Source organism: Panthera pardus, unplaced genomic scaffold, assembly GCF_024362965.1.
Source record: "Panthera pardus isolate Hobbes unplaced genomic scaffold, ASM2436296v1 HiC_scaffold_6, whole genome shotgun sequence".
NCBI classification, from domain to species: Eukaryota; Metazoa; Chordata; class Mammalia; order Carnivora; family Felidae; genus Panthera; species Panthera pardus.
The window spans coordinates 67093336-67117796 of NW_026526991.1; the positions used below are offsets into that span (position 1 = coordinate 67093336).

At 51.5% G+C, this 24461-nt stretch overlaps 1 protein-coding gene and 1 long non-coding RNA gene across 6 annotated transcripts in view; one reads left to right on the forward strand and one right to left on the reverse strand.

Annotated features, from left to right (window-relative positions):
- LOC109249023 (uncharacterized) overlaps window positions 1-24461 on the reverse strand; it is a 39859-nt gene that overhangs the window by 7604 nt on the left and 7794 nt on the right. The window contains exons 3-4 of one of the 4 annotated variants that reach the window (XR_008419633.1): window positions 17337-17404; window positions 16746-16908 (exon numbers count right to left, since the gene is read on the reverse strand). The exons of the other annotated variants lie outside the window; for them this stretch is intronic. This is a non-coding gene — a long non-coding RNA (uncharacterized LOC109249023). Of the gene's footprint in view, window positions 1-16745; window positions 16909-17336; window positions 17405-24461 lie in introns of those variants that run through there. 4 annotated transcript variants of the gene reach the window in all.
- ENDOU (endonuclease, poly(U) specific) lies at window positions 1221-20616 on the forward strand. 2 transcript variants are annotated; one of them, XM_019419137.2, is made up of 10 exons: window positions 1221-3951; window positions 9189-9311; window positions 11627-11695; window positions 12268-12402; window positions 12877-13048; window positions 13451-13650; window positions 16635-16748; window positions 17356-17462; window positions 18200-18342; window positions 19487-20616. In XM_019419137.2, exons 1-10 carry the CDS (start codon window positions 3897-3899, stop codon window positions 19605-19607), a joined length of 1239 nt encoding a protein of 412 aa, XP_019274682.2. In that variant the 5' UTR covers window positions 1221-3896; the 3' UTR covers window positions 19608-20616. The 2 variants fall into 2 exon arrangements, with proteins under 2 accessions (XP_019274682.2, XP_053751562.1); XM_053895587.1 differs by lacking the exon at window positions 1221-3951 and adding an exon at window positions 6979-8873.

A 24461-nucleotide genomic window follows, 5' to 3' on the forward strand; every position in this document is an offset into this window, starting at 1 on the left:
ACATGGTTACTGAAGACACATTCAATGACAATACAAAGTGGTAGAGGGGATCCAGAAGGCAGACTCCCTGTCACAAAGAATTTCAGAGGTGAGCTGAAGAAACAACCTGTATGGATGAAAAGTTAAATGGCAGGGCAGGGGTTAACCGACACCACATCAGCAATAACACTAGAGGCATGGTGATATGCCAGACGTGCCCAGGACAAATATCAGGAGCTGAGTTCACAGGCAGGAGGGGTTACCCTGGCAGGAGGGCTGAAGTCAGGCTGCGTGGAAGGGTGGGTTTGTCCCGGGACGGGAGGTGAGTAGGCCATGGACAGTAGTGGGGAGGGCACTACAGGCTTGGGGTTTGGCCAGCAGAACCAGACGCACAGCCTGGGACTCTGACAAATGGCCCGGGTGGCGTGTCTGACTAATGCATCCGGGGCAGGTGGTGAGTGTGATGCTGAATATCAGGGCTGCCCACGAACCTAAAACGAAATGCCTGGAAATCCAATGGTGGCACACAACATACGAACCCATGCGAAAGAAAAACACACATGGAGCGGTTCTAAAACACATTCAGTAAGGCATAACTACAGACTAGGGTGGTTCACAAGCGACCGGATGTGGGTGACTGTCTTGGGTCTCGACCCTGGGTACTTCCAGGCCACAGTGGCATGGAGGCTGGAGATCTAGCTCCTTTAGGTGCCAGGGGTCCCCTTGGGAGGTGACTAGGTCTCACCTGCGCTGGGCCAGCTGCAGGGCCCTTCCTGTTCTGGTCTTGTGCTGAAGTGACCCAGCCTCGGTTTCACAGAGGACAAGGATGGTGGGTAGGCTGGCCTGGGTCAGTCCCTCCCATAGCCTGTTGGTTCTGAGACCCCCCCCCCCCGAACCAACTTGGTGGCCCAGAGACGCGTGGGGTCTACTTCAATCAGCAGTCTAACGCTGGGCCATCTCTGTCCTCTGTCCCACTTAGAAACCAAGGTTCTAAGAACAGCTTTCCAGCCCAGCCTGAATCCTGCCCATCCAGTAAACGGCATAGCACCAGGCACACGGTGAGCGCTCAGTAAATACTTGCTGATGGAATGCTCATTGCTCACACTGCTGACAGCCCGCCTGCCTCCTGATCCTTGCCCAGATGGCTTCGCCCTCTAAACCTTCCACAGTGGCACGCAATCCTCACTTCCTGATGGAGAGGAGGCCCCCCACGTTGGTGCTCTCATCACGGGCGCACCATCTCCCGCGCACCTCTCCCCACCCCCTCCCTGCCCTCTGTCACCAGAATGCAGCCTCCTGGGCCTCCCACCTTGCTGGCTGGCCCCACGGCAAGAGCTTTCGATCAAGGGTGGAAAGCCCACGTGAAGACCCAGCCGGTGAGAGAACTCAGAAAGAGGAACAGCAGAGGTTTCTGTCTAGACCAGCTGCTGTCTGCAATACCATTTAATGCGTTCGTCTCTACGTACATACGTACGTGCATCTAAGTTTATCTAGGAGGCGTCTTCGTGTGAACGTACAGATGTGTGTTCATACCTTGGCGGGTGGACTTTTTTCCTCCTGTCCTATACTTGTGGCCATGTCAGCGCGTCTTGGGTTGTAGAGTCCTGGGGTTTGGGGATCTGACCCGGGGAGTGGGGATGAGCAGCCCCGAGAGGCACAGAGGCATTCAGGTGGAGGTGGGATAGCCTCTCAGGATCACGTAAGGGCTTGCAACACCATACTTTAGTTGCCACTGAGTCTGAGTGCAGACCCCCTTGCATAGCAACCCAGACGCGATTAAGTGGCTGTTGATGCGTTTTGCAAGACAACGGGACATCAGTGCCCCTTAGGATGGCCTCTGGTGGGAAGCCCCACTGCATAGCTCACCGATGTGCTCCCGACTGTGTCTCCCAACCATTCTGGGCCTCAGTTTCCTCATCGGTGAGTGAGGATAACAACGATACCGTTAAGGGTTGCAGGGAGAGTAAAGGAGAGGGTGCACAGGGGGCTTCGTGTGTGACACGTGACACATGCTTCATCGGTGTTAACAGTTGTCCTCAACGTTGGCGTTGTAGTTCTTGCTAGGGGACCTGGGTCTGAAAGAGCCGGGTCCTCTGATGTGCCCTCTGGCTCTATGGGGTCAGTCTCAACCGTCCCTGGCTCCCAGCCTTGCTCCTGGCCTACACTTCCCCTGTTGGAGGGAGGAGCTCCTGCCCCAGAAGCTCTGTCCCACAGGCAGGTCAGCAGGACAGTAGGGCCACACCGGCAGGGCTCGATAGCCTGGCCTTAGCCAGGGTTCACCTGGCTGGGCCCTTGAAGGCACCGTCCACCCCGAATTCCGAGGCGTCATTCTCCTGGCCCAGCCAGTGATAGTCTCCTTTCTTCCCTAAACTAACTAGAGTCTGAGATCTGGGCCTGTGCTGCCCACCCCCAGAGGCCACGGGTTCTGGCTGGCGGGGGTCGCTGCCTGCTCTCGGCTTGTGCAGACGAAACTCAGGCAGGCCGAGCAGCCTTTCTGCTCCTACTCCTTCCACTGGCCTCCCCCCTCCAGGAGAGGGCCAGGCGGACTCGTCAGCTGTGCTTCTGCTGTGAGTCCCTCGCGAGGTGGCTTGCCGCAGGCTGTCCCCTGCACCCCGGAGACCCCACCTGTGGCCTCTTCTCCACACGGCACAGGTGGAAGACCGTCCCTAACCAGGGCCCGGGGCGGGAAGCCCCGAAATGAACTTGGAAGGGATTGTCAGGTCCAACCCTGTCATTTCAGAGATGGGGAGACTGAGGTCAGAGAGGGGAAGTGTCTCACATTTCAAGCACACTGGCTGAGGGGGACACGCCCTCCTACTTCACCCTTGGCAAAAAGTCACTATAGAGTAGTCTCAATCGTTCATCAATTGTGCCTTTTCATTCGAGAGTTTTCTTCTATTGAGAGGGCAGAATCTCCATGCGGCGTTCTTTCTGGAACAGGGCGTTTTAGCAGATTTTACCTTCAATAGGAGGCAAAATCTGGCAGCCCCAAGTTCCTGCACTTCTGCTCTTGGACTTGGGGAGCAAGGATGGTGAGAAGCCTCATCTCTCTGGGGAGGGTCCTTGGGAAGATGAGTGTAAGTAAGGGATGCAGGGAGCAGGCTGCTGGGCCCCCAGGAGAGGAAGGGTGGGCCCTCTGGCTCCCTCTAAGGCCTCTTGCCCATCCCTGGCCTGGATGACCGTAAATCGGGAAGCTGTGAGAACCTGGAACATGTAAAACCTGAGCTGCTGACTCAGCAAGAGTTAGAGACCATTTGCACACTATTGCTGGGGTGACTGAGCTCTGTGTGGCTTGATGTTAACAAGGGCAGCCCCTCTTCCCGACCCACACCTCCTATATCTCTCCTTCTGCTGCCCTCTACGCTTGCCTGAGCACTTACTGTTTTTCAGACCTGTAATGACCACCTTTCTATGTTCCTCATATTAAACCCCAGGAACTTAAAGATGAAGCGAGGCTGTAGCTCCTTGGAAAGTCAGGCCTGTGGCTTGCAGGTGGGTCGGTGTTTGGAGGGCATCACCCAAAGATAAGCCTATCAGTGCTCCCAATTTGGACAGAGGAACCCCCCCCCCCCCCAAACTAGATCCATCTTGCTGTGCCTGTTTGCATGACCTATTTTTCTGGCTACAAACAGCTAGCATTACCTGTTCTAAACATCTGGAATTACCCGCCTGCTTAGTCACCTTCCCTCTGGCTTCAAACAGCTGCAGGGCCCCACCCCCTCTCCACCTCCTGTCCATCTAGGGTCCCTCCCTCCCTTTTTTCTTCCTGGAAGGATCTGGAGGTACCAGATCCACAAGTTCCGATGCCTTTAAAAGGATCAGCCTGGGAAATAAGGCTCATTTGAGAGCTGTGACGTTCACCTTGACTCTAGTGAAAGTCCAACAGCCAGTCCCCTTTTGGCCTCCAACCGGGCACCATGAGGGCCTGCGTGCCCTTGATAGTGGCCATGCTCTGCAGCCTGGCCTGGGCTGGTAAGTCGTTATCTGGTGGGGGTGAAAAGCGTCCTGCCTAGAGAAGCAGAGAGGTAGAGAACTTGGTAGAAAGTGAGGGTAGTGGGACAAGAGAGGGTCAGCTCTGTTCTACAGCCATGGAGCATCTTAGACCTGTCCGTGTTGGAGTATAGGAGTGATCTCTGGGGTGAAGGGGACTGTGTAAAGGGGGCTGCAGGGCTGATGGACTAATGTCATGGATGCTCCTTCTTGACTCTTTGGAAGACCAGCTCCAAACATCTCTTAGTCCAACCTGACTTGTGATCTCACCAAGGTTTTTTCTGCGGGCTCACTATGTGGTATAAGGCTGGGGCTGGGGCTGGGGCTGGGGCTGGGGCCTGCTGGGTTTGAGTGGCCTCGTTGCCTTTGGTCACTGGCTCCACTGCCTGGGGTTGGGTGAGGTTGTCTGGGAGCGGGGGGGGGGGGGGGGGAGGGGGGGACGGCTACTGGAAAAGCCCCTGACCAGGAGGTGGGCCATGTGCTCTCCCAGCTGTACAAGCGGTCAGAGGAATGGCTCTTTGACCCAGTGTCAGAGGGACCAGAGCACAGAGAAGGGTCCCGCCTGCAGTTACTAAGCGGTGCTGGAGGTGGGACCGGCGGCTTCCTGCCTGGTAGCTGTGCAAAATGCTGATGCCGATGTGTTAACTGATGGTTAATGGGTGAGTAGGAACGAGTGCCAAGGGGGGGGGGGCCGAGCTGAGAGGTGTGTGGGGAATTCTCCCCTGCCAGAGGAGAAAGAATCAGAGCTTGATATCCATCCCACCCAACCCAGGTTGTTCCTATATAGGGTTGTTGTAAGGATTAAGATAATGTATAAGAAGTACCTTACGCGGAGTGAGATCTCAATGAACTGGGTTTTAAAGAAAATTTTAATGTTTATTTATTTTAGAGAGAGAGAAAGAGAGAGCAGGGGAGGGGCAGAGAGAGAGGGAGGGAGACACAGAATCCAAAGCAGGCTCCAGGCTCTGAGCTGTCAGCACAGAGCCTGATGCTGGGGCTGGAATTCACGAACCGTGAGATCATGACCTGAGCCGAAGTCGGTGGCTGAACTGGCTGAGCCACCCAGGTGCCTCCAATGAACTGGGGTTTTGGTTGTGATTATGCTTATAAATATTCCTGGGAAAAACTCCCTCTTGGAGTCCTTTCCAGTCAGGTTATGTCTAAGGAGACCCCTAGCGGGATGCCCAAATGGAAAAGGTTTGGAGGAGAAAGCTATTCCCAGGCTCCCTGCACCGGGACGGACCGCCTCTACTCTGGCACCCACAGCAGAACAGCTGGGAGTCAGCTCTGTCTGGGCCCTGGGTGGTGGACAGCCAATAAGGGAGGGCATGAGACCTTTTAGCTTAGCGTGAAGGAGTGGCCGCTGGGTTGGCACATCCCAGTCTCAGGAGAGGAGAGCGGCTTGAGACGTTTGGTCCCCGGACGGACACCCCTGAGGGCAGAGGCAACAGTGGCTTCTGAAGTGCAGGTGGACCCCTGAGTCTGGGATGGTGATCTGATCTGGCCGTGGGGTGGATGGGGAGGTGAGGAGGGGCCAGTGGGCGATGCCTTCTTTCCTAAGGTGGGAGGGAAGAGGCTCTGCTCTTGTCTCTCCCGGTTCCAACATCTCAGAACTGAGATTCAAGAATGTGAATCGGATGAAGGAGTCACTGCCGGCCTCAGGACCTTGGTTGTTTCAAGTGAACTGAGGCAGGAAGCTGGTCCTAGATTTTTTTTTAAATTTTTTTTTATTTTTTATTTTTTTATTTTTTTTTATTTTTATTTTTGGGACAGAGAGAGACAGAGCATGAACGGGGGAGGGGCAGAGAGAGAGGGAGACACAGAATCGGAAACAGGCTCCAGGCTCTGAGCCATCAGCCCAGAGCCTGACGCGGGGCTCGAACTCACGGACCGCGAGATCGTGACCTGGCTGAAGTCGGACGCTTAACCAACTACGCCACCCAGGCGCCCCATGGAAGCTGGTCCTAGAAATGAATCTTCTTGGTTGACTAGGTCTCCAGGGAAACAGCATCTGGCGCTCCTGGACAGGCATGGATGTAGGATGCCCCAATCATCAGAGGGCCTAATATAATAGGGACATTCAGGCTTGGGACCAGACTCTCTTGGTGGGCAGCATGGATAGGGAGGGGGCATTCTGGCATATTGAAGTCTTGAAGAGTGCACAGAAATTTAACATTTCATGGGAGAGGAGGAGAGGGGGATGGAGGGAAAACCTGAGATAGAAAAGGCCAAAACGAAGAAAGGCAGAGGCTCGGAGAGATGAGGCAGAAGGGCAAGGGACAGATGGTTGCTGAAGCAGTGACTGCACCTGACCAGTGGGTGAGGCACACAAAGAGCCTTGTGTGGCCCGGAGGCACAGGGCGGGGATGCTGGAGTGAGGAGTCAGGGTGACTAGTCCACTGAGTGTCCCCAGGACAGCACAGCAAGGCGCCTATGAGGAAAAGTCCCTCCTAGCTTCCCCTCTCCCCCCTCAAATCCCCAGGTCATCTGGAAGAAGACCGAGTTTACAGGGAACCCCTGGAAGGGGGTTCTTACTGGGACAAAGTTCTTGAACAGAGATGAAAAAGTCCCCGCAGCCAGGGCCAGTGGGGGTGTTCTGAGCTCCCCAGAACAGACCATTCACTTGGGGCCTTCTCAACTGGTGCCAGCTGCTGGAAAGAAGTGAATTCTCTCCTTGGACTCTGCTGATCTGGCCCATTGTAAATGTTGCCCTGATTTGTCTGGATTTTCTCCCTTTGGATTCTGGGTGTACTGCCAGGCTGACCGAGCGGGCAGCTGACCAAGCCTTCCTCCTGGCCTAAAAATTTCTCCTTAAGATCTCTGCATTGGGGCTCCAAGGGAGCATCATTTAGATTCAAGAGGACTTCCCCTGAGCCCCAAGGGACCAGTGGCCTTGGGCCTGGTTGTTTTTTTTTTTAATTTTTTTTTAACGTTTATTTATTTTTGAGACAGAGAGAGACAGAGCATGAACGGGGGAGGGTCAGAGAGAGGGAGACAGAATCTGAAACAGGCTCCAGGCTCCGAGCCGTCAGCACAGAGCCCGACGCGGGGCTCAAACTCACGGACCGCGAGATCACGACCTGAGCCGAAGTCGGCCGCTCAACCGACTGAGCCACCCAGGTGCCCCGGGCCTGGTTGTTTTTAAGGACAGTCCATCGGATCAAAGGCCTGCCTTCCTGGCCACATTGGAGGCCCTGTGCGCAACTTGAGGCTGCCTCAGGATCTGGTTAACCTTGACCTGACACCTCTTTGAGGTAAAGAACACAGGCTCACAGCAATGACGTCACCGTCAGCAACATAAATGCACCGACACCTCAGTCCAAGGGATGGCCCAGCTGAAACGTGGGGAGGGCGTCAGATAGATTACGTATGTCGACAGGGAAGACTGCTCCAGCCTGTCTGAACACTTGCCACGTTGAAGGTGGCCATGGAATATTGTCACTGTGCATTTATCGAACACACGTGGCCACTACGTGTCATGTGCTGTCCAGTGCTTTACCAGGATCCACCCATTTCATTCTTATAAATATTCTATGAGATGGTCTCCATCGTTATGACCCCTTCACAGATAGGGAAACTGAGGCACAGATGGTCAAATAACTTGCCCGAGATCTTGTAGCTGGAAAGCCAAAGAACCAGAATTCCAGCTCCCTGCCGTTTGGGCACCGGGTCCGGTTTCTCAACCTCCCTGCTATTCCCCCCTCATTAGCACAGGATAAACCCGCCTCCTGGACCCCAAACCGGTAACTGAATCCATATCCCTAATATTCACCTCCCACCTCCCACCCACTCCAGGCTTGAGACACCGTACCTGTGTGCAGTCACAACCGGAACCAAACCCCACATCTAACCTGAGGCAAAACTGGGATAGTTTCCCTTCTCCTGATCCTGACACATTCGTGGACCCTGAAGCGGTCTTAAACCCATCCCCCACATTCCTCACCCAAACGTGGAGACAAAACTGTTACTTTTATCAACAAATGTAACTCCAGCCCAAATCCCGGTGGTAGCTCTTCCTCTCAACCTAGCCTAATCCCAACTCTGGCCCAAGTGAGGTTTCCGTTTCCGAGTTCATTCAAATTCCGATGCTAATAGTCACTCTGACTCTGATCTTGACCTCCTCCGTAGCCCACAGCCTGGCCCCCAAGCCCAGCCTTCGCTAAATCCAAACCTCAGGAACCTCAAGTGGAAACAGAGACTCTGTAATTACCCTTAAAGCTCAAAGTGGAAGGAAAGGGCCCCCAAGGCCAGCTGTCACCCTGGTGGGGCTTGCATCTTTAGGAGTGGTAGTGGGTTTGTGCCATTGCTTTCAAGACTTTTTTGTCTCACGCCCTTCGTGACTGAAAATTTGCTTCTGCAAAAGTCATCTGGCCGGAGCTAGTGATGTGGCCTGCGGTTCCATCACAGAGCCTATTCCAGAACCCAGATCTCACCCGTACCCTCCTCGTACCCGCCCCCGCCCCCCCAGCATGAACTAATTCAAACGCATTCCAAAGGCTAGCAGAAACAGAAAGCTGGGACCCAGGGGGAAACAGGGTGTGGGGAAGACCGGATGAAGGGGAGCAAAGAACAAAGCAGCAGAAGACATAAAAGGGGCGGGATGAGAGGAAGGGGGTGGCAGAGGGGAGAGGGCAGGTGGGATCCCTGGGGCGGCAGTGACTCGCCTTCGTCCGCATGACCGGTGAAGGGTGGCCTGTGAGTCACGACCAGCCCACGGACCTCTTTCTTTGGTCTGCCTGACTTTTTTCTTTTCTTTTTTTTTTTAATCGGGAAATTTCAGCTAAAAATGAAGGCTTCTCTTGAAAAACTAGAGGCTCTGGCAACAACGAGCCTGCGTCCCGACATGGCAGCAAGTGACTGGAGCTGAGAGTGGCTGCCGATTTCAGGCAGAGCATCCCTGCCAAGTTTGTCATGGTCCCCACCTCTTCCTACCGCCCGCCCCACCCCTGCTTCTTTACCTGCTTCTACTAGCGGTCTGGTCTCAATAGGCACTTGAGTTTGTCAGCCTCATCTGTGTTATGAGCCCTGCAATACACAGTGGGTGGAAGGCGGTGAGGACGAGGCTTATGTCATGCTCGGGAGGCTACGCGTGTATCTCTCCCTTGCAGATAGCAATGATCTTCCCTGCTTCCCCGTCTGCAAACCCTACTGCAGGGGGCACCTGGATGAGGAGAATAGGAGCCTCACAGCACTGAGTTTGTGACCTTCACTGTCCACAGGAAAAATGGAGTCATGTGCGTCTCGCTGTAATGAGAAATTTAACCGGGATGCTGCTTGCCATTGTGACCGCCGGTGTCCCCGGCACGGGGACTGCTGTGAAGACTATGACCAGCTGTGTACCGGTGAGGCTCCTTGAGGAGTGAGGGCTCTGGGAGGCACAGCACGCCAGGCCAAGTCCAGGCGCATGCCCAGCCTGCCTGAAGGGACGCTGGCTTGGGCATCCAGCGGTTCATCGCGGGGTTCAAGACTGATGACAGGGCTCAAAGGGCCCGAATGGGGACACTGAGGCACAGAGCAAGGGTCAGGGATTTGGCCACTATTCGTCCCAGGTATTTTAGGACGTCCCCATTGTAAAACCCCAACGTAAAGGAAAATAGATGGCATTTACCTGGAGTATATGTCTGAACTGTCAGGATTAACAGTCCTATCTCGGAAGTTTAAGTAATTCCCCCAACAGCAAAATGACAGCAAACGTTAATATAGTGTGAATTACGTTACCAATTGTTATTCAACACGTTAAATCGCAGAAGTGTAATAACGGCATCGAACCTCCCGATGTTCAAGCCACCGGGAAGACTGCGCGCGTCACAGTACTGTTGTGACTCACTCTACTTGTCCTATAATGAGTGGACCCAGTGGCTGCAACATCTCCAATCTGTCATTCCCTGCCTAGCGATTGAACGGGACACGCACCACCCTCAAAAGCCAATTGTTTCTCTGCTATGCTAACAACATAGTTTTAAAGGAATCGTTTGACAAAAGAATTTTGAATAATTCCCCCGCTTGGGTGCCTCCAATGTTGTAGAGCACCAGATAAATGGTCTTCTGCTTTGTGACACAAAGCCTTGCTAAGTTCACTGCCAAACCATGTGCCCTGCTTCTCAGTTTGGTAAACGTGATCACTGAAGCCAATGGTAGGTAATGGCCAGCAAGACCACCGCATATGGTTGTGCAGGTTGTGCACTGCACAAGGCCACCTGGCTGAGAAGGCAAGCTGGACCAAAATTGAATCGATACCCTTCTTGCTGAGCCATGTGCCCTGATGAAGAGCTCGGTCTGCTGAGAGGAAGGAGTACCTTTTCCTAATTTTCCCGAAGTAAATTCTGGTATCTGCTGACCTGGCCATGTGTTCACCGAGCTGCTTCCACCCTGAAGGAACCCTCGTTCAATTTACACAAAAACACCACCAGCAGAAGTTCTGCTGATCAGGCCCAGGTAGGGAAACACAGGTCCGGAGCTCACTGCCAGAATCAGAGCCTGCCCCTTTCCCCTGCCTTGTGCCCTATTCAGGAGACACAGGAGAGCCCGTTCACCTTGGACCATCGGGCTGGCATTTCACAGCAGAGACAATACTTAGCTTTGGAGCCAGTCCATCTCCAAGTCTCTGATTTGCAACGCAGAATCCTTTCCCCACAGAAAAAAAAATATAGACGATGCTCACGCTCCAGACTCTAAATCAGCCCTTGAAAGTCCATTTAGCATAACATTGGCTGCGTCGAGAACCCTGCGGATTGTCAGCACTTAGAACACTCAGCACTTAGAACACGCAGCCTGGCGCAAAGTAAGTGATCAGAAGATATCGGTTGGCTGAATGAATCAGCCGACCCGCGGTTCTGATGGTAATAACACAACAGTCTCCAGAAAGCTCACTAACAGATTCTGAAGTACTTTGTAATAGTGTTGCTTCTTCGGGGCAAATTAGCGCCTGGGAGAGGAGCTCAGAGTCCCCAGGAGTAGCCTTCCTCCTCCTCCCCACCCCCCACTCCGCCCACCTTGCTCTGCCCAGAGCGGGGCTGCAGTCACACAGCCTGCAGGCCAGGGAATAGGGCAGCATTAAGAACGTGCTTTTCTGTACACGCCCTCCCCCCAGACAGTCTCTGTGGCCACTGCCAAGTGTTGTAAAGAAAGAAGGGAAGTTGGTATCTCAGCAAACAGTTCTCCGTCCTGGAGGGCCTGGGTGGAGTTCACCCTTGACTCTGACGGGGAGTTGTTATAGGTAAGGGATGTTCTAAGTGAGTGAGGGCCTTGTCATTTGGAGAATGTCAAGCCTGTCCATCTAGCAACTTAGACTAAAGAAAAGTCATAAGAAAATCAGAGTTTTCAGTCCAGAAGGCACCACCTCTGCCACCCCTCCCCTTTACACAGATGAACAAATACAAATAGATCTCCCGTTTCAGCCGATCCCGCCGAATACCTGAATGCTAACGTGGCAAGCAAAAGTTGTCCCCTGCGGAGATTCCTTTTGCTTTTTATACAGTCTGCAGCCATTTTCAGTCTGTCTCCTTCTTCATGTGGGCCTTACCCCCTGCGCCTCAGCCCCTGTTTTGTATTCTCTGCCGCTGCACTGCTTGTCCCTGAGGTTGGGGGATCTGAGAACCGAGATAAAGGGAAGGGACCCCACGGGGGTGGTTGGTGACTTTCTTTCTCTGACCTATAGTGGAAGAGGACCCCAATGAGCCAGAGCCATTCCTGGAGCTGGAGGAAGAGACAGAGGCCCCATCAAGCCGTAAGTTGGCCTTCCTAAAGCAGGGCCCTCAGGCCAGAGGAGTGGGGACATGAAAGGGTGACAAGGAGGGGTCAGCCATCCCGGTGGCCGCAGGCCCAGGCCTAAGCCAGATGGACACCCCCCACCCCAACCCAGCACCTGGAGGTGGTGAGAGGGCTGGCCTCCGCAGCCTGGGCTGTAGGCAGGAAGGGAGTCTGAGGCCTACAGAGGGAAGGGGGAAGAGATTTTATTTTTAGAGTGGGAAGATTATAAAAACAACAGGCCAGAAAGTAGAGTTCGGCCTCTCTGAAAGGGCTTCCGGACTGCGAAGGGTGTGCACCAACTTAGCTTGTTTGTTTTCCTTCCCTGGAGATCTGGAATAGGAGTGCACGAGGGCGAGGGCGAGGGCGAGGCTGGGGGGTTGGAGAGGGCGAACTGGCCGTCGGATGGAGGGGCGCCCTCTAGTGGTCCGCCGCGTATACACACACACACGCACACGCACGCACACACAGACACAGACACACACACACACACACACACACACACACACACACACACACACACACACACACCGCCCTCCCCTGTTTTCTCAGACTTGTACTCGGCGCCCAGCTCCTGCCGGGACCGCTGCCAGGAGGCCTTCGACAGGCACCAACCATGCCACTGTGATGCCCGCTGCCCAGAGTTTGGGAACTGCTGCAAGGATTTCGAGAGCCTGTGTGGCCACGGTCAGTCTCCTGCTCCCTTTAGCACAGCCCCAGAGACGGAGGAACTCTCCAGAGCAGTAGTTGTCCAGGGGGTGGTCCCTGGACCCCGCAGCAGCAGGAACACCTGAGGATTTATTAGAAATGCAAACTCTGGGGCTTCCCCCAGACCCACTGTCAGAAACTCTGGGGGTGGGGCCCCCTGACCTGTTTTAGCAAGCCTTCCAGGGGATTCTGGTGCATGCCCAAGTTTGAGAACCTCCCCAGAGGAGGGGGCGGTGTGGACACTGTGTGGACATTCTGTGGGCAAGGCCACGAGCTGATTTTAAGTATCCTTTGGGCCCCAGGCCCCTGCCCTCCAACCATGAGGGTGACCCATGCGGCCTGTCTCCCTGGCCGCCGGCTTCTGGAAGTTGCCCAAGAGAGGGGGCATGCAGATCGCTGCCCCCGCCCCCGGGCCTGCCTTGGGCTGAGATACCCCTCCCGAATTCCTTCTAGAGGGCTTCTCCTACAGCAGTGACGCCATAACCAAGGAGGAGCTGCAGAGCATCTCTGAGAAGATCTACAGGGCAGACACCAACAAAGCCCAGAAGGAAGATGTCATTATTAACAGCCAAAACCGCATCTCGCCCTCGGAGACCAGAGACCAAGTGGACTGCTGCCCAGAGCCGTGAGTTCTCATCACTCCTCTTCCAGCAAAGTCCCCCCTACCTGCTCCCACCCCGGCTTTGCTTCCTTCCCTGCCCCTGTTCTTCTCTCCTCAAGGCAGGAAGGATCAAAGGTTGAGGAAAAAAAAAAAAAGGTCTCCAGAGACAAATAAAGTCGTCTTGAGGGACTGTGGGTGTCCCGTTGGGAGGGTTGCTGTGATTGGGCCGATAATAGAACTGACCTTCCAAGAGCTGAAGGGGACGAAAAGAGTGACCTCACGTACACCCTTGGAGAGCGTCTCGAGTCCCCGCTCTGCTCCCCAACCCAACCCTCCCCTGCCTGCCCTGGTCTGTCTGGCAGTTCCCGTGGGGGGTTTTTTGCTCCATGTTCGGCCTCTCACTGAGCCTCCCTCTGCCTTCCCCAGGCTCTTCACATATGTCAACGAGAAGCTGTTTTCCAAGCCGACCTACGCCGCCTTCATCAACCTCCTCAACAACTACCAGCGGGCCACGGGCCGTGGGGAGCACTTCAGTGCCCAGCAGCTGGCTGAGCAGGATGCCTTCCTCAGAGAGGTCATGAAGACGGCAGTCATGAAGGAACTCTATGCCTTCCTCCATCACCAGAGTGAGTGAGCCTCCCCGGGCCCCAGGAGGCGGTGCTGAGGACGAGGGTGTCTGCAGGAGAGCCTGCCAGCCCTGGGGCTCCATGGTGGGGAGGCAAAGAGAGCAGGTGGGGACCGTGTAGTGGCCAGTGGATGCCTGCGAGGGGCAGGGAAGGGGCCAGCGAGGAGCCCAGGACAGACCGTGGCCCTGGGGGGCTGAAGAAGGCCTCTGTCTGGCCTGGAGGTCGCCTCTCTTTTTGATCTACCCTTAGCTGCCTCATTTATCCCCGCCACTCACTGCTTCAGTCTCAGGGTCTCTGCAGGATGGGGAGTCACCCCACTCCACCCCACCGCAGCCGCTCCCAGGGGCAGTGCCACTTTCTGGGGCACATAGGGTCCCTGATTCTCTTCCCTCCTTTTTCACAACAGAAACAGCAACAGAAAATCACCAAAAGTTCAGAGAGGGACGTTCTCCCGGGAGGGGTTCTGTTTGGAGCGGCTCCAGACAGGGACACATTTGAATCAGACCAAAAAAAGGTTTGAGCCGCAGGACTTTTTGGCATGGGGTTGTGTTTGTTAGGGTCGTGCAGATGCCTCTCGTGAACTCCAGGCAGCCAGGCTCTGCCTCGTGGGCAGCTCTGTCCAGGTCTTTCCCCTGCCTCAGAGCCTCTGCATTCCACCTGCCCACCTTCCCTTAAGAGTGAGTGACACGCATTTTTAGGTAAAGCCGGTGACACACAAGTAATCCCTGTGAAGAGGGCACGAGCCGGCACCGCCCCCTGGTGCTCCTCTGCAGTAAACACAGGAGAGAGTCTTGGAGGTCAAGGCAGCCCTCCAGCTTGTCAGAGGAGAGAAGCGGAGGCTCACACCGGCTAGGTGACCTGTCTGAGACCATGAGGGAAGTTGCGAGTTCTCTGGGACCCAGGGATTCGATACTGGGGCCAGGCTGTTCCACTACTTATCCTGTCCTCACCTCTCTCCCTGTCCAAATGCAGACCGTCCTTCCAGGTCTAGCTCACATCCCACATTGCTGAAGCTGCACCTGCCCCAGCTCACTGCTGGCTTTCAGCATCTCCTCAGAGGTCAAGGGTTTGCGGTGGGTGGGTGGTGGGATAGCCCCAAATCGCCTTGGGCCGGAGAGACCATGCCACTTGTCGGGCAAATGATCTTCCCTGTTTGAGCCTTATCTGTGAAATGGGGTCTCGGCAGATTAATGCATGTAAAGCACAGAGGGGAAAGCCGAGCACCGGGTAAGTGGTAGCCCTTCAGATGGTGAAACCATTGTCTTATTTCATGTGTATTGTTTCTTGTTTTCCGGCTGTGCTTTAAGTCCTTGAAAGGAGGGAAGATGTCTGGTACCTCTTTGGTAGCCTCCAGCACACAATTCTGGGCGGCAGGCAGTCGATATCTGATGGCTCCCTAAATTAGAGCTCCAGCCCCAACTTTTCCCCGCTGCCTCTCTGACGTCTCACGTGGCTCTCATGGCATCTACTCAGAACTTAGTGGGGAGAGAACTCACGCTTCCCACCTCTTCTTCCAGACCTCCTTCCTCAGGCTGCGCCATCCCATCAGTGACACCACAGCTTATCCCAATGCTCAGGCCCAAACCCCGGGTTTGGGAATTATATTCAGTTCTTCTCTTTGCTTCACAGCTCCTCACCTCCAACTGCCCCATCAGTAATGTCCAGCACATCCTCCTTCAAGATCTACCTCCCTGCTTCTCACCCCTCCTCCACGGCTGTCACCGCGGTTTCAGACCTGGACAAGGCGTTAGCCTCAAAACTGGTGTCCCTGCTGGCTTTTTACATATACTGCCAGAGAGAGCCTTTTTTTTTTTTTTTTTTAACATTTATTTATTTTTGAGACAGAGAGAGAGAGAGAGCATGAACAGGGGAGGGTCAGAGACAGAGGGAGACACAGAATCCGAAACAGGCTCCAGGCTCCGAGCTGTCAGCACAGAGCCCAACACGGGGCTCGAACCCACGGACTGCGAGATCATGACCTGAGCTGAAGTTGGCCGCTCAACCGACTGAGCCACCCAGGCGCCCCCAGAGTGAGCCTTTGAAAACAAAGCTATCGCATAATTTCCCTGCTTAAAAACTTTTGGTGGCTCTTTGTCCTCTCAGAAGCTATGAAAGAGTCGAGAGACCAGTTGCCGTAGGTAACGATCGCGTGAGCTCACGGGCCATATTTACCGGTCATTAACTGCGTGATCTTGTGTGAGTTACATAGCCTAGATCTGCCTCGATTTCCTCATTTCTAAATTGGGGATAATTAGTATCAACCTTATGTGAACCGTCAGTGTGCGGACTGAAAGCACTTAAAACATTTCAGGCACATAGAACGTACTCGGTACGTCTAAAATATTTTTGTACAATTACTTTTTGGTGACACCCAGCTTTCTTGCCATGGCTTGTGTGGGGGGCTGCTGCCTACCTCTCAGACTGCCTCTCCTACCACTCTCCCCTGCAGCCCACTATGCTCCGGCCACACTGACTTTTTCTTCGCTCTGAACACGAAGCCCAAGTCATCTTAGAGCCTTGTACCTGCTGCTCCCTCTACGTGGAAGAATCTCTCCCCCTGGTTTCACATGGCTGACTCCTTCAGGTCTCTGATTAGTGCTACCTTCTCTGAGAAGCCTTTCTGACCTTCTTTTCTAGAAGAGCCCCCTACCCCCACCCCACCTCCAGTCATCATGGGATGCTCTGCTTTATTTTCTTTATGGCACTTATTTTCTATCATATTGTTTAATATTTGTCTCTTCACTGGAACGGAAACCATGAAGGCAAGGATCTTGTCCTTGCCTTTCCCTGCTGGATCCTCAGGCTTTATCTGGCTTGGCACAGAACAGAGGCACTGTGGATAGTTATTGAATACACAACTGAATACATATTTGATGGTTGAACCTGTGTGTCTCTTGATGTGCTGGAGCAGGCGACCCTTCCCTGCTTCCCAGGACCTGGTCCCACCTTCTCCTCTCCTGAGTCCTCCGTGTTCCTCTCCGCAGACCGCTACAGCTCGGAACAAGAGTTTGTCAGTGACTTGAAGAACATGTGGTTTGGGCTCTATTCAAGAGGCAATGGAGAGGAAGACTCAAGTGGCTTTGAACATGTCTTCTCAGGTGAGATTATTCTGCTTGGAAAGAAAGAGTTGGAGGAAGGAAGAGAGCTTCCCTCAGGAGTAGGATGGCATTGGGCACTGATGAATCGGCAGCCAAGCCAGCTAACGGGGAGGGACACGTCTGAGGAGCCGTTTTTGAAGAACGGTCTCTTCTGGAGTATCTGGAGAGGAAAGGAGACCAGATACTGGGGCTCCCCAAAGGCACACATAGGAAGGGAGATGTGTTTGGGGGGTATGACCGTCTACCTCTGGATGGTCCTCTGCTTTCCAAGAGGGCCATGGGCTTTCTCCCCACTGTCCCACCCCATGAAGCTCCCACCAGGTTTGGCTTGCTCCTGGGGAAATGGCTGAGAGGAGTATCCAGATTGATCACCAGGGCCAGCCAGGAGGAGGAATCCTCCCAAGAGCTTGAGCTGAAAGGGTTGGGGGGGAGGCTTTCCTAGGTGAGAGTTAGGGATGTGTGGGATGCTGGGAAGTCAGGGCAAGGGATTGAGCAGGTGTGCATGCTACAAGCCAAAGCCTGAAGAAGGGGGACAGCCTCGGCATGGGAGGGGCCGTAGGGGTTGGAGGGGAGGCCCAGATCACCCACCTTGAACTCTTTATTATAGGTGAAGTCAAAAAAGGCAAAGTCACTGGCTTCCATAACTGGATCCGCTTCTACATGCAAGAGAAGGAGGGCCTGGTTGACTATTACAGTCACATCTATGACGGCCCTGTGAGTACTGAGTGATGACCCCAAGAGCTGAAGAAGCCTTATGAGTAGTCAGACTTCCTGCCCTCACTCTGCACTCCAAATAGCCAGACTTGCCTCTCACCGTGACTCTCATTGGCCACCTAGTGGGGATTGTGAATATGACTTCCTTATCTGCTGGAGAGCACGTTTAGGCAGCTGGGACCCCGAGATTCCCTTCTAAACACTGAAGGCTCCAGACTGCAGAGGGCAGGAGGCAGACAGCACCATCTCTGGATGCGAGGCTGAGGGGAGGGGAGGATTCTCAGGGCGGGGAAGACCGCTCTCAAAGATGTGCCATTACCCCCTGCCTGAATTTCCTTAGAAGGTGGCCTTGGCTGGAAGTTTCAGCCTGGCTAGTCTGAGTTCAACCCCTTACATTTTATAAAAAAGAAATCTTTGCTGCCCTGTGCCAGGAAATAATTTGGGGGCAATACATTGTCCTCCTCCACACGTAATGGCCACAAGAAACAGAGCTCCGGCTGTCAGTCACAGGAATGTTGGCTCTGGCCTCCCTGGGAGATGCACACTGGCAGCTCCAGACGGAGGGTGCCGACACCTTAGCGGGCCAGACTGTCTCCTTGGTCGACGTGAAGAAGCCAGCCTCCCCAGAAAACTCAGACGGGCCATCGCCAAATCTTGGCCGGCTGCTATCGTTTGCCACGTCTCTGTCAGACCCCACTCTGCGGTATTCACCAGGCCCTCTCTGCTACTCTCCACAGTGGGATTCTTACCCCGACGTGTTAGCCATGCAGTTCAACTGGGACGGCTACTACAAGGAAGTGGGCTCAGCCTTCATCGGCAGCAGCCCTGAGTTTGAGTTTGCGCTCTACTCCCTGTGCTTCATTGCCAGGCCTGGCAAAGTGTAAGTACTGGGCCGGCCAGGCCCGGGGAGCAGGCTGGGGCCACACGTCATCCTCAGCCAGGACCGTCGGGAGAGCTGGGTTCTGTGACTCTGTGGCTCCGACAAATCACCCTTCTGGACCTCGGTTTTCTCACTTGTGAAATGGAGTTGTTAGATAAGACTGGTGGTTGCCAGGGACACCTGAGTGGCTCAGTCGGTTAAGCGTCTGATTTCAGCTCAGGTCATGATCTCACGATTCGTGGGATTGAGCCCCACATTAGGCTCTGCACTGACAGCGAGCAGCCTGCTTAGGATTCTCTCTCTCTCTCTCTCTCTCTCTCTCTCTCTTTGCCCCTACCTGCTAATGCACATGCATGCTCTCTCTCAAAATAAATAAATCAACATTAAAAAAAAAAAAAAGACTGGTGGTTGCCAAACTTTACCTTAGCAGCAGAACCACCACGTGAAATCTTATGCAGAACCTTCCTATATAAAACAGTGAGGGGCGCCTGGGTGGCTCAGTCGGTTAAGTGTCTGACTTTGGCTCAGGTCAGGATCTCAAGGCTTGTGGATTAGGGCCCCGTGTCGGGCTCTGTGGTGACAGCTCGGAGCCTGGAGCCTGCTTTGGATTCGTTGTCTCCCTCTCTCTCTGCCCCTCCCCTGCTCTCTCTCTCTCTCTCTCTCTTAAAAATAAACATTAAAAAAAATAAAACAGTGAGAAAATGGAGCTGCCCTGGCACCCTGAGCCTCTCTCTTTGGCACCCAAGGCTCCTAGTGGGAACCTGACATCCCAGAGAGTATAGCTAGAAACCACGGGGCCCCATGCATTCCAACATTTGAGGATTTGGGGTCCTACTACTTCTAAAACCCTAACAAGACATTTCATTTCTGGGGGGCTCAGCCCTAGAGTCTGAGATTTTAGAATAATACTGTTCTGGAGGAGATGAGGAGCAGTGTTCTTTAAGAAGATAGAAAATAAGGCACAGATTTTGAAGGGCTGCTTGTGCTGGAGGTAGTGGCTGAAATAAAGCTGTGGCAGGTCTCTTAAAGGCTGTTCAAGTCTGGGTGGAGCCCTTCTGCATGGGTCGGGCTTGATCTTCCTAGGCAGGGGATGGGTGCGGAGAGATGTGATGGGCCCCTCTGACTTGGCCGTCTTTCCCCACAGGTGCCAGTTAAGCCTGGGTGGATACCCCTTGGCCATCCAGACCTATACGTGGGACAAGTCCACCTATGGAAATGGCAAGAAATACATCGCCACAGCCTATGTGGTATCTTCCACCCAATAGAGCTTGGAGCCAGACAGGGGCATGAGGACAGTGGGAGCTCTTGCAAGACTCAGGTGCTATCTGCTCTGGGCTGGAGGAGGATGGGGAAGACTGGAGGGGGGATTCCCAAGTCTAAAAATGCCCTTACGGGAAAGAGGGAAAAGAAACAAGTAAGAAAAATGCAGAGAAACTGTCAAATCTTTGTGCTGTAGCATTTTGGAAATAGAGTCCAGACAGAGAAGATGGGAGCCCTCCATAGCCCTTTGCCCTGGTGGAGACAAGTCCTTGATGTCTCTAGGCCTCATGTTTCCTTTGAATGTAAAGGGAAGGAGTTTTCCCCCTTTCCTTTTTGGGGGGGTTGGTGAGAGGGCAAACCTGACGGTGTCGTCACCGTGAAGGTGTTTTCAATTGTTCTTAAGAAGAACAGCAGATAAAAATTTAAGGTCACTGTAACGGCTGTTATCGTACACAGCTTTGCAAACTGAAGTTCAGCCCTATGTCGGGGCCTCAAAGGACTCTGGTCATGGAAATTAAGCAGTGGCCGTTTGGTCTTTTCTAGGGCTATATCCTCTCAGAACAGGGCCTGGGAGAACGCTGATGCCTGATGGAGAGGATAATGGGTTGGCACTGTGAGTGAACCTGGGAGGGAGTGAACTTCTCCGGGCCTGGGTGTTTTTGCAGCCAGCTCAGTGCCTGCATCAAGAAGCATTCTACTTGTTTAGTGCGGGTGCAGAGGTATATTTTGACCCCACATATTTTGTGAAAGGGTCCCCCAAATAGGAAGAAGATTTTGCATCAGAACAAAGAATTTACAGCTTGGTGGCATTAACAGTTATTTTAAGGGCTTATCCAGCAGCCATCATTTTACTCTGGAATTAAAGACCAGGGAGAGTGGGACTCCCTCTTCCAACCTCAGTTTCACATTTCTCCCTGACCTCAGGGAGAACCAGATACTGTCTCACAGAACTAGGTTTGAATGATGGTTTACAGCATTCGAGTCTCCAATTAAAGTCATTAAGAAAACCTGAAATCTGTCCCTTCTTTGTACGTGACCCCACCCAAGTGTCTGTCTCCCTCCCTGCCTTTTCCCTGGAGCAGGGCTGGGAGTGATGCTGCTGGCTTCAGTGTCTCTTCAGGATGGTGTGGGAATGCGGTATCTCTAAGTCCTTGAGGACTCACCAAGTCTCTCTAGCCAACAGGGGAAGGAAGTTCTTCCTGGTGGATTTGTAACGGGAAGAGTGGAAGGAGTGTACTTATGGCTTCTGGTTCCACATATAAGGAGCCTGGAAGTTACTACCCCAGCCTACCAACAAATACAAAGCTGAACAGACTGAAATAGCAACAACCCTTCTTGGATCTGGAAGAGAGGAGAGGACACAGGCAAACAGATGTCCTTAAGATTGGAAAGTCAGGCAAATAAAGATTGGAATAAGTTTGGAAAGACAGCTTACTGGGGCGGAGACTCTCAGGCAGAAACCATTGCAGAAGGCAGTGACAAGACAGGAAAATCTGAACTGCAACTGATGAATTGCCTGATGGAGAGGCAGTACAGACTACTCTGAGAGTTAAAAACTCCAGGAACCCAGTCACAGGGGGATGCCACAGTACTGTGAGATTTACCTCTTGGAGTTCCGCCAGGTCCCATAGAGTGTATCAGAGAGAAACCCCCTTGGGCTTCTGGCATAGGGAGGAGAGGTGGAATCATTTTGAAATAACTAGAGCACTCTGTCCTTAACAAAGCCTGCCTTTGGGGGAAACTTGTTAGCCAGAGGCTAACCTGCTGAAATATTATTAGAGCCTAACTGATCTGGGGAAGGGAAATACCCAAATCAACCCACTTTAGCCATCCTCTCACACACAAAGGGGGAGAAAAAAAACTTCTGAGAAACACTTGTGAAATTCTCAATCCAGAGGCACAGGCTCACTAAAAGACTCAGCCACAATCATTGTAGGACGTTTCCCCTCTCCCCACACCTCACCATCACGTTACTAAAGGCCTATTTACCAAGCCTGGCAATCAGCAAAGCATACCAAAAGGCAAAGTAACATAATTTGAAGCTATAGGGCAAACATCAGAAACAGACATGGCAGGGATGTTGGAATCATCAGATAAGGAATTTAAAGCAACTGATTAATATGTTAAGGGCTATAATAAATAAAGTAGACAGCATGCAAGAACTGATGGGCAAAATGTAAGCAGAGAAATGAAAAGCCTAAGAAAGAACCGAAAAGAAATTCTAGAGATGAAAACACTGTAACGGAAATGAAGAATACCTTTGATGGGCTTATTAGCAGACTGAACACATTTGAGGAGAGAATCTCTGAGCTTGAGGATAGCTCAAAAGAATCCCCCAAACCAAAATGCAAGAGAACAAAGGCTGAAAAACATCCAAGACAAATATCCAAGGCCTGTAGGACAACTACAAAAGGTGTAACATACACATAATGAGAATACCAGAAGGAGAAGAAAGGGAGAAAGGAACAAAAGAAATATTTGAAACAATAATGACTGAGAATTTCCCCCAATTATGACAGACACCAGAGATCCAGAAATTTCAGAAAACACCAAGCAGAATAAATGTCAAAAAAACCCAACTCTACTTTGACATATCATATTCAAATTATAGAAAATCAAACTTAAAGAAAAATTGTGAAAGAAGCCGGGGGTGGGGGGAATCTTACCTACAGAGGAACAAAGATAAGAATTACATCTGATTTCCCCTCAGAAACCATGCAATCCAGAAGAGAATAATGTGAAATATTTAAAATGTTGACAGGAAAAAACCCACCAGCCTAGAATTCTGGACCCTGAAAAATTATTCTTCAAAATGGAAGGAGAGATAAAGACTGTCTTTTTTTTTTTTTTTTTTTGAAGACTTTATTTTTAAGTAACATCTGTACCCAATGTAGGGCTCAAACTTACAACCCTGAGATCAGAGTCACATGCTCTTCTGACTGAGCCAGACAGGTGCCCCAAAGACTTTCTTAATTAAACAAAAATTTTTAAAAGAAGTTCTTTGATTTTTTTTTTTTCAACGTTTTTTATTTATTTTTGGGACAGAGAGAGACAGAGCATGAACGGGGGAGGGGCAGAGAGAGAGGGAGACACAGAATCGGAAACAAGCTCCAGGCTCCGAGCCATCAGCCCAGAGCCTGACGCGGGGCTCGAACTCACAGACCGCGAGATCGTGACCTGGCTGAAGTCGGACGCTTAACCGACTGCGCCACCCAGGCGCCCCTAAAAGAAGTTCTTTGGAGAGAAGGAAAAGAAGAAGTGAAACGTGAAGATAAGTAAAAACTTTTATTTCTCTTATTATTAATTTCTCTAAAAGACAACAGTTTGTTCAGAATAACAGTAGCAAGTGCTCACTTTGGCTGCACATATACAAAATAACAACAGCAATAATGTGTTCTATCACATATATTATGCATATATATATATATATATACACACACACACACACATACTTATGTATACTTGTATACATATATGTATTATGGATATATATGTATATATTTATCCTTACATGTAAATGAAATTAATAACAGGTACAAGGGATGAGAGGAAGGGATTAGAATTATTTTGTTAGTATAAGGTACTCCAATTACCCATGATGTGGCATAGTGTTATTTGAAAGTGGATATGGATTAATATTGTAAATGTATATTGCAAAATCTAGGATAATGATTTAAAAAAGTAAAAAAAAAAAAAAAAGAAATATAATGGATCTACTAAGAAAGGAGAAAAAAATGGAATCACATGAAAAGCTCAATTAAGAATATAAAAGCCAGGCTCAGAGCCTGGAGCCTGCTTCAGGTTCTATGTCTCCTTCTCTCTCTGCCTCTCCCCTGCTGGCATTCTGTCTCTCAAAAATAAATAAATGTAAAAAAATTTTTTTTTTTAAAAAGAGCATAAAAGCCAGAAAAAGAATGGGAAACAAAAATAGGAACAAAGACCTAGGACAACAAATAGAAAACAGTAATGAATATGGTACATATTAATTCAACTATATCAATAGTCACTTTGAATGTCAGTGGTCTAAGTGCAACAAATAAAAGAGATTGTCATAGTGGATCAAAGCGGGGTGGCTCAGTCGGTTAAGCTTCTGACTTCAGCTCAGGTCATGATCTCATGCTTAGTGAGTTTGATCCTTGCATCTGGTTCTGCACTGGCAGCATGGAGCCCTCTTTGGATCCTCTGTCCCTTTCTCTCTGCCCCTCCCACCCTCAAAAATAAATAAAACATTAAAAAAACCCCACAAGAATCAATTATATGTTGTCTACAAGAAACCAACTTCAAATATAAAGACACACATAGATAGAAAGTAAATGGATAGAGAAAAAAATACCATGCTAGCACTAATCAAAAGAAAGCAGGCATCACTATGTTAATTTCAGACAGACTAGACTTCAAGTAAGGAAAGTTATCAGGGGAAAAAAAAAGAGCATTACATAACGATAAAGGAGTCAACTCTCCAAGGAGATATAACAATTCTTTGTATTTGTTAAAATGTTTATTTATTTTGAGAGAGAGAGAGAGAGAGAAAGAGCATGCACGAGTGGGGGAGGGGCAGAGAGAGAGGGAGAGAGAGAGAATCCTGGGCAGTGGGGCTCAAACCCACAAACCATGAGATCATGACCTGAACTGAAATCAAGAGTCAAGGCACTTAACCTACTGAGCCACCTAGGCACCTGGAAGATGTAACAATTCTTAATGTGTATGCATATAACAACAGAGCATGAAATTCCAAGAGGCAAAATCTGATAAAATAGAAGAAACAGATGAGTCCAGTATCATAGTTGGAGATGTGAATATCTTGTTCTCAGAAGCAGACAGATCTGGTAGGCAGAAAATCACTAAGAACAGTTAAACTG

What these genes read in the sequence shown, in the direction of transcription:
- ENDOU (XM_019419137.2), top strand. Translation starts at nt 3,897, where the DNA reads ATGAGGGCCTGCGTGCCCTTGATAGTGGCCATGCTCTGCAGCCTGGCC. An exon ending in GACAGAGGCCCCATCAAGCC is followed by an intron (nt 11,696 to 12,267) that starts GTAAGTTGGCCT and finishes CTGTTTTCTCAG; the next exon opens with ACTTGTACTCGGCGCCCAGC. An exon ending in CGAGAGCCTGTGTGGCCACG is followed by an intron (nt 12,403 to 12,876) that starts GTCAGTCTCCTG and finishes AATTCCTTCTAG; the next exon opens with AGGGCTTCTCCTACAGCAGT.